This window comes from Capra hircus, chromosome 5 (assembly GCF_001704415.2).
Source record: "Capra hircus breed San Clemente chromosome 5, ASM170441v1, whole genome shotgun sequence".
Classification (NCBI taxonomy): Eukaryota; Metazoa; Chordata; class Mammalia; order Artiodactyla; family Bovidae; genus Capra; species Capra hircus.
The window spans coordinates 69,579,987-69,589,797 of NC_030812.1; the positions used below are offsets into that span (position 1 = coordinate 69,579,987).

At 45.9% G+C, this 9,811-nt stretch overlaps 1 protein-coding gene across 2 annotated transcripts in view; it reads left to right on the forward strand.

Moving 5' to 3' along the window:
* BTBD11 (BTB domain containing 11) overlaps positions 1–9,338 on the forward strand; it is a 322,152-nt gene extending 312,814 nt beyond the window's left edge. For both annotated transcript variants that reach the window (XM_018048218.1, XM_018048217.1), the window contains 2 exons: positions 914–1,027; positions 7,167–9,338. In XM_018048218.1, coding sequence (XP_017903707.1) covers positions 914–1,027; positions 7,167–7,376 — 324 coding nt within the window. In that variant the 3' untranslated portion in view covers positions 7,377–9,338. The remainder of the gene's footprint in view (positions 1–913; positions 1,028–7,166) is intronic.

Consider the following 9,811-nt stretch of genomic DNA (forward strand, 5'->3'; position numbering starts at 1 on the left):
GAGATTTATAATACTTAAAAAGCCCGTCATCCAGCCATCTCCCTTCCATCCCTCAGCCTTTTCCCCAAAGGCAATCCCTTTGAACTCTTGCTTCAGTCCTTTTCTTCCCCTTCCTCTGTTTAGCATCTTCCGAGGCCAGGCACCATGCTCAGGGCTGGGATACAACTGTGATGCAGAGGGGCAGAGATCCCTGCCCTCCCGGTCTGTGGGGAAGGTGATGGGCATGACATCATGTCTGGTGTGAGAAGGGCTGTGAAGAAGACTAAGACAGGTTAAGGGAGACAGGCAGTGATGGAGCGAGGAGACCTGAGGTGATATCTGTGTTGAGACCTGAATGAACGGAGGAAGTGAGTCACCTCGATATCCATCCTGCTAACTAAGAGCATTCAGGCTTCCCAGGTGGCTCAGGGGTGCAGAATCTGCCTGCCGATGCAGGAGGTACAAGAAACACAGATTGAATCCCTGGGTCAGGAGGATCCTCTAGAAGAGGAAATGGGAACTGGCTCCAGGATTCTTGCCTAGAAAATTTCGTGGACAGAGGAGCCTGGTGGGCTACAGTCCATGGGGTCCCAAAGAGTCTGATGCGGCTGAGCACACACACAAATAAAAACGTTGACCCTTATTTCTGGACGTAACAACTTTAAGCATCTTTGATTGACTTCCTGCTGCAATCAATGCAAATCTGATTCACTTTGACCGCACGCCTCCCCTCTGCCATCTGCCCCACGGTCGAGCTCTGTTGCCGGGTCCTAGGCCAGCTGTGTAACCTTTGTGCCTTAAAGTCACGTAGCGATGCTTTATTCTCAGTGCCTGCACCTTGGGTTCCACTGCAGGAGATGAAGGGTTTTCTCACCACAGTCTTTGCTTTCCTTCCATCTCCTAACCTCTGACAGGCTCTTTTTATGCTTTTTAGCTCCTGTCTGCTGCTAAATTTTTCCAGCTGGAGGCTTTGCAGCGACACTGTGAGATTATCTGTGCAAAAAGCATCAATACCGACAACTGTGTGGATATTTACAACCATGCCAAGGTAATCAATCCCATTCTCGCTGTCCAAGCATGCCCCATGAACTTTTGTGGGAGAAGCTTTCTCTGCAGATGCTCTGAGTCTGAGCAGAGGGTGGATGCTGGGTCTGTGCATTCAGGCCGAGCTGACCTCGTTCTTCCTCAGGTCTGCTTCCTGCTCTAGGAGAGATGTCTTTCCCTTCTTCTGACCCTCCAGAATACAATGGAAGCAGAAAGCCAGAAGTTTTTAAAGCATAGTCATCCTCAAACTCCAACGTGTACATGAATCACATTGCAGGCTCTGCTTCAGCAGGCCCAGGCTGGGCCCTGGTTTTGCATTTCTAACAAGCTCTCAGGTGAAGCCTCTGCACCTGGTCTAGGCCACAGGCCACACACTTAAGCAGCAAGATTCTGAAACAGTGCTTCTCCAAGTGGTCTCCCATCCGGCAGCAACAGCATCGTCCGGGAGCTTGTCAGAAATGCACATTAGAGGCCCCACTCAGACCCACTGAGTCAGACCAGGGGGGTGAGGCCTGGTCGTGTGCAGCTTTGCAAGCCCTCCAGGTGATTCTGGGGTTGTTCATGGAGGAGAACCATTATTCTGGAACTGAGGTTCCCAACACTGGCTGCATGGAAGAATCACCTGGGCACTCACTTAAAATCCCCATGCCTGGGACCTCTCACAGACCAATTCATCAGTCTCTGGGGGTGGAACCTGGGGAAAAGATATTTTTTTCATAACTTCTTGGGTGACTCTCAGATGTGCCAAGGTTGAGAACAGGTGTGAGTGCTAAAGAAGTCCAAAGAGTCCTCCTAGTCTGGTGGACCCAACACCGGGGGAGACATTTGGAATCTCTGTTTGGCCTTTCACCCCAGACCTCTGCTGGGGAGTCCAGGAATCTATATTTTTAACAGGCTCCTAAAGCAACAGTTGTGATTTCAGCCCTAAGACCAGTCCTCATGCCAGTTTTTGGAGTAAAATCAGTGAACCATCAGGTTCATCCAATTCATTTCACAAGTGGAGGTTAAAACCATGTGGCCAGGTACCACTTCATTTTGGTTCATGTGCTCAGGACAGGGGGATTAACATCTTCTAGAAAGAAACAATGAGATGAATTAAGATTAGGAGTTCATTTAAAACAAAGCATTCCTCTTTGATAGAACTGGAGCTCAGCACATATGCCTCCCACATCCACAGTCTGTAGAGGAACCACTGATGTGAATAACAATTATTCTGCTTGTTTAAAAAAAAAAAAAGAAGTCATGGTTGAGATATTATTTTCTGTCTTAAGACAGCATTCTCTAAGCCCTTTTCATGTGCAGGCCCCTGTGCTTAAAGCCTTGTTGCATTACCGTTTTTAATCCTCACCACTATCCTTTCATTAGTCCCTGTTATAATACGGAAGCAGAGGCTCGGAGAGGTGAAGTAACTTGCTTAAGGTCACACGACTGGGCCTGAGATTTTTTTTCCACCGTGGTAAAATATATACAATGTGAAACTTACCGTTTACCATGAAACTTACCATTTCTAAGTGTCTACCTCAGTGGCCTTAATACATTCACATTGTTGTACAACCATCATCACTATCCATCTCCAGGGCTTTTCATCTTCCTAAACTGAAACTCTATACCCATTAAATGCAAGCTCCCCACTCCCCGCTCCTCCATGGCCCCTGGCAACCATCATCCCACCCTCTGTCTCTATGAGTTCTACTGCTCTAGGTACCTCAAATAAGTGGAATCATACAGTATTTGTTTGGCTTATTTTTGTGGCTGGCTTCTCTCATTTAGCACAATGTCTTTAAGGTTCAGGTTGAATATATTCCTTTGTACGTATGTACGATATATCATGCATTCATCCGTGTACACTTGGGTTGCTTCCACCTCTTGGCTACTGTGAATAATGCTGCTGTGAACAGGGGTGTGCAAATATCCATTACAGTCTCTGCTTTCAGTTCTTTGGGTGTATATGCCTAGAAGGGTAAACCTCACTTCAGAGCACGGGTTCTTCCTTGTGTTTACAATCTGGCCTAATACATGTTTGAAATATTTGTGATAATTCTTGATACTCAGAAGATTTTCTGATTGGTCATTAGTAAATCAAAAGATACAGGGAGGCTACTTGCTCCCCACTCACAGTGGGTGTTTTGGTTAAATGAGGCTTTTAACAAAACCTGGTTTCTTGGGACACAACAAAATTTATTTTTTACCTTAAACTGGTTACTTTGCAGAAAAAGCATCCAGAGAAAACTCTCTACCCAGGAAGAGGGCCTGATTAGTTTCACCTTCCTCTGCCCCGTCCCCTGGCCATGGACACCCAAATTGTCCTGTGAACCCCTCATCCACAGTGGCTTTGCCGTGGCCTGTCTCCTTGGGAATGCAGCAAGGCTTGCACACCACAGCCCCATTTTAATCACTTCAGCCTCCTTGGCAGGCAGCTTCTATAGCTCCCTTGCTATTTAATAACGCAGCGAACACAATGTGAGCCTGGACTGGGAATGTGTTTGTGCTACAGGCTTACAGCACCTGTGGCAAAGAACTGCCTCTGTCATGTACGTACCTCTGCAGCCAGAGCTTGGCCTTTTGCAGACGCCAGCCTCTGCCTACCCTCTCAGCCTCATCCTGGGACATTTCCAAGGTCAACACCTGCCCTTCATGATACATTCATGGAGGCCAGGGCAGTGCCAGCCCCCACCCTCTGTCCCTTCTATGTGCTGCTTCCCCTGTGTGGACCCTGCAGCATTAACAGTCACCTGCTCTGTGGATTCTGTTACTGGCAGGTTGTGCTGCAGACGGAGGCTGGTTTAGTAAAAGAGCCAGAAAAGAAAGAAACGAACACGTGGTTTGGGACCCTCAGAAATGCAGGCATTTAGGTACTAACAATCATGTTTCGAATATCAGCACGTTCTTGGCAGCGTTACTTCTGTTCTGCACGTAACCACTGGCCACATCTGTGGAGTTTTATCCAGAAGAGAAGTCCAGCCCGTAAATGCATGGCTTCATCATCTTTGTTTCCCTAGCAAAGCTGTCCCAAACTGTTCAGTCATGAAGAAGAGGCTCTGGAGCCTCTGATGGCTCTTTCAGGGTGTCTTTCAGCTTGAGAAAAAGAACAAGCCTGTTCATCCAATTGAATCTAAGCTAAGGCAGTAAACTCAATGGGGCACTGTGATGAGAAGAACATGGGTTTGGAAACCAAGGGATTTGTTCCCTAGTATTTATTGTGTGCCCACTATTTACCAGAAATTGTATACATATTTGAATGTGTGTATTCAGATGGGTAATACATATCTGGTAAGACATGCTCTCTGCACTTGAAAAAATTTTTGTCTAGGACAGGAGTCAGCAAAATTTTTCTGTGACAATCCAGGTAAATATATTCACAGAGGCCATGTGGTCACTTTGATCCTCCTCAGCTCTGCATTTAAGGTGCAAAAGCAGCCAGAGACAATATACAAATGAATGTGTGTGGCTGTGTCCTAATAAAATTTTATTTATAAAACCAGGTAGTGGGCCACATTTGACGCCCAGGCCTGTAGTTTCTCAACTGTTGGTCTAGATGGTGAGAGTTCCAGTCTCAGTTCTGTCTGTAATTAGATATGTAAAAGTAGGCGAGCATATGATGTATAGTCATCATTCAGTAAATATCACCATGTATAAATTTAAGTACTTATTATTCTCTAATTACATTAGCTTACAATAAGAAATGCTCCTATACAAAGCAAGTGGCTAGGAGTAGTAAGAGAAGGGGGTTCTCTGTGTCCCCGGAATCAGAGATAGGCAACTCTGAACCTCAGTTTCCCCACATGTACAATGAGGCCTTTTCTCTGTAATTCAAAAAACTGGATTCATCTTGAAAGAATTAAAACATTCCTAAGAACTCTTCGAGCTCCAGGATACTATGCATCTGTGTAACATTTGGGTAACAACAAACCTACTCACTTGATAAACCTCAATAAGTTCCCTAAGCCTTTTAGAATAAGCTGGTATGTCCACGTCTTAAATACTCAGAGCATGGTACTCACTAGTCCAAGCCCCCTCATTTTGTGGCTTGGGAAGCTGAGGCCCAAAGTAGTTATTTGACCCGCCCAAATTTGCATATGATTTTTATGAAGACAGGTCATTGGCTCACTGAATTATCACATGGGGTCAGTGAGTTCAAGGCTACAGGCTTGGTCCTACTATGGGCCAGTTAGCTGAACTAGGTTCCATAGATACAGCCAATTCCCCTTATCCTAACCTAGCCACCTACTTTGTCCATGTGGGTCCCTGGATATAAATGAGTGAGATGAGAGTAATAATTACAAATAGTGTACATTTAGCATGACAGCTAATATTGAGCGAGTGCTGATGCTGACTCCAAACAGCCACTGTTCCGAATGTGCCATGTATTACCTCACCTAAGGCCAGCAACAGCTTATTAGGTGGGTATTATTATTTGCCCCCATTTTAGAGATAGGAATACTGAGACACAGAGGTTCAATAACTCGCCCAGCAGCAGATGGCTGGAATGGCACAGTCTGGAATAAATTCCAGAGCCCCCTCCCTCAGCTCCCTTCCTATCCTGCCTTCCCTAAGTGCCACAAATGAGAGAGTCCCACCATCAGTTATGTTCCACTCAGTACCCCCAACAGGTCCATGATGCGAGGACATAATTTCCAGTTTGAAAACGAGGAACCTAAAGCCAAAGGCCACATAAAGCAGCCTTGGTCACAAATTCAGAAGAATGGGGGAGCCCTGATTTGAATCCAAGTCTCCCACTCATTCCTCCATTGCCCTGTGGGCACTGCCTCATTATCATTCCACCATCCACAGCGAGCAGCTGGAAATGCATCTGTGGCTTAATGGACAGAATATTAGGGAGTTCAGAACAATGAATTCCACATTCAGATAATTTAGATAATTCCGCATCTAAATAAAGCACCAGGGTGTCATCTCAGGGAGCACTTAACTAACTTCTGAGCATGCAGTACATTGTAAGAGAGAGACTTGCAAGCTTTGAAAACCAAAGAAAAGGCCTGAAGACAGACAGCCAGCCCTCACACCCACATTTGTTTCTTCATCTCAAACATGAATTCCTCCAGCAAGCATGTCTCCGAGATGTAATGGTATCAGGCTAGAGGCAGTGCATCCTAATGGTTAAACACACAGCCTTCAGGACTTGAGTTACAGGGTTCGCCTCCTGGTTCTGCCTTTGACATGTGTGAATTTTTGTCAGCTACTCTCTTGTCTCAGTTTCCTCACCTATAAATCAGAGGTGGTAATAGGACCTGCCTCGAGGAAATTTGAAGATTAAATGAGATGATGCACACAAAGTGTCTAGCATGATGCTGTCAATACATGTTTGCTGCTGGGATTGTAACTCTGAGAGTGAACTGCTCATTCACACGTTCAGCAAATCCATTCAGTGTCTACTGTCTGCCACGTCTTCTGCTTGGGGCTGTAACGTGAGGCAGGTTGATGTCAGCCCTGCTGTATTGGTTTAGTCAGTCAGGAACTATGTCTTTCCATCAGTTTCTCAGCATTAGCACTGTTGGTAATGTGAGCTACATAATTGTCTGCCGAGGGGTCTGTCCTCTGCATGGTGAGATATTTAGCAGCTTCTATGGGGGCTTCCCAGGTGGCGCTAGTGGTAAAGAACCTGCCTGCCAATGCAGGAGATGTAGGAGATGCGAGTTCGATCCCTGGGTCAGAAAGATCCCCTGGAGGAGGGCATGGCAACCCACTCCAGTATTCTTGCCTGGAGAATCCCATGGACAGGGAGCCTGGAGGGCTACGGCCCATAGGGTCACAAAGAATCAGACACAACTGAAGCAACTTAGCATGCATGCATCAGGTAAAGAGATTAGAACTGTGTCTGCAGGCAGGAAGAGGGCTTGCAGAAGCACACACAGCCACTTCAAGCCAGCTCCAAACTGGCACCTCTCACGCAGCTACATCCTCTTAGCCAGAGCAACTCACAAGGCCAAGGCATGGAGAAATGAACTCAGCCCTCCGATGGGAGGGAGCTACAAGGTCACTTCCGCTGGGGGTGAATACAGCAAAGGACGCAGAATCAGGACCACTGTCGCAGTCAAGCTACCTTAATAGGCATTCACCAGAATATAGATGAAAACAGGTGCTTTCAGAAACATAACCATCTCGTGCTTCCTCTCCACTCTCCACAGTTTCTTGGAGTCACAGAGCTCTCAGCATATTGCGAAGGCTACTTTCTCAAAAACATGATGGTCCTTATCGAAAATGAAGCCTTCAAGCAGCTCCTGTATGACAAAAACGGCGAGGGCACGGGCCAGGATGTGCTGCAGGACTTACAGAGGACGTTGGCCGTCAGGATTCAGTCAATCCACTTGTCATCTTCCAAAGGCTCTGTTGTATGAGACGTCCGGTCCAGGGAACGTTCCCCGGGGACTAGCCAGTTCTGCTGCTGCGTTGGCTTCACACGAACCCACAAATCTCACCTGGCGTCTGTTTTGGGCTGAGCCAAGGAGCTGCCTCTACTGCCTCAGCTGCTCTTGACAAAGCAAATGCAGCTCCCATGAGCTCCTGTTGAGAAACAAAGGACACGTCACTGGTCTACAGATGAGAGTGCACCTGCATCCAGAGGTAGAAGGCCAGGGGGCAGCCACGCTGGCCTCATCTGAAAGCCCCCCTGCGGCAGTTGAACATCCCTTGCCAAGGGCCTCTGTCCAGTGGGTGGACTGAGGACTAAAGGTCATTCAGGTTCCAGGCTGACAGTTGGAGAACGTCACCATACTGACCCTGAATAGCATTATATTTATTACACATTAAAGACCTTAGTAGCTGCAGTTCCATAAGAGTCAACATGATAGCAAATTGGTGAGACTGGTACCAATAATGAAGACAAATTTTTAGGGGTGGGAACTTTTTAAAATGTTCATATAAAAAAACCCCAAAACAGGGCAGCCTTGTAGTTTAAAATATATTTCTAAAAGCTTAACAGTTCATTTTCAACTGAATTGTGTTTAGGGATCTGTGTTTTGAGATTTCTTTTTTTGAAGAAAAAAAACAGTAAGTAGCAGGTCTGTACTGTATAAACATGCATCTGACAAGATATTACTGATATTCTACACAAGGTGAAATAATAACCTTGCCTTAGTGATCATGGTTACACAAAAGAGGTGCACTGCCAATAATTATCTCTAACTCAATAGTTGAAAAAAAAAAAAAACCTGCATGCTGATTGTGGTTTCGGGGTGAGAATAAAATCCCCCCACATTAAAAAAATCACACATGCATTTGCATGGCCCGAACCTGTAAACTGTTATGTTTGTGCTTCATTTTTGCCAAGTAAAAATGTCCCATCACTTCTTGCTAAAAATCCATTTGGTGAAACTAACATATCCATTTCCTTCCATAGTTATGAATGTCCCTGAGATGCTGTTGCAGAAATGTGTTCATAGATGATGCTGCATATGGGATGGGGGGCGGGGCACGTTGGAGAATTTACTATTAATCCCAGAGTTCTCTCTGTATTCTCAGAAGATGTTAATAGTTTGTTACTAGCCAGAGAATATGACTATGTTAGATTATTTTTAAAGATGAAATATGTATGATAGGATGGATTCTCTCTGTATTCCGAGAGTGTACAGTATAGGGTTATCTATAATGAAAGTTTATATCAACAGGGTTCCGTTTGCTCTGCCATATATTATAAGCAGAAGAGATTAGTGAAGTGCCACCATATTCCAAACAATCTCTGAGTTGCTTCCTTTTCTTTCTTGTCCTTTCATTTGAAACCTAGATAACATGCGGTTAAAAACTAGGAGAATGACTCTTACCCTTTGAGATGGCAAAGTTTTGTTGATAAACGTATTTCCTAGCATGCCTTTGGGAACTTGTGCACAGACCCCAGAGTCTAAAGGAGCTGCTGTTCAAATGTTGTACTAGCCCCCTGAGCCGTTGTTCAGAGGACCAAGGTCAAGTCCTGTTTCTTGGGTATCACCCATGGCGTACGCAGGCCACGTCCGTCTACAGTGTTGGCTCTTCTCTGATGCTGATACAAGGCTTCTCTTCCACTTGGTCATTTGCAAACCTCCCCAGGCCCTACCATCCAATGAGGAAGGGGGAAAAAACAAACTGTCTACAGAGGAATCCAAGTTACAGATACTCAGCATGTCCCGAGTCTTCGCTGTCTCTCACCTCCTCCTGTCCTCAGAGATGCTGCGTGGATGTTTCCTTAGCCGCGACTGACTTCCCTGTGAATGTCTGATGCTAGCTCAGGGCCTTTGGGCATTGATTATGTACAGCGGCAACTCCTGATGGGCTTCTGTTATAGTTTGGTGTGCTTTCTCTGTCATTAAAAGAAATGATTTTCCCAAGCCACGCATTGTGTTTATGGTACCTGTGAACTTGTACCCAGCTGTAGCCTGAGAAAGTCACTCCATTAAGAAATCGGAAAAGATGACCCCGCAGAAAAAAAATCAAGGGAAATGAAGATGCTAGATACAAGATAGGTGCTCGTGTCGCTGAACACCTTCCACTCTGCCAACTAGAACTTAGCTAACCAAGCTCTAGTCCCCTGGGACTGCAGACACCTCTGGGTGCTACCCTTCCATCCCATTAGGCAGAGGAATATAGGTGCCACTTGGAAGTACTTTGGCCTCCTGCAGTGAACATGTCCACAGAGAGTGGAGTTCTGAGTGTCACTTGTGTGCCTTGATGAAGATTTGGGAGGGGAGGAATGGGAAGTGGAGAAAAACAGGTTATCTCATCCTGGCATGCCCCGCCCCCATGGGCCAGCATGAAATGTTTGTGGATGGGGGTAGCATTCTGAGATTGGGGTGAGGGTCAA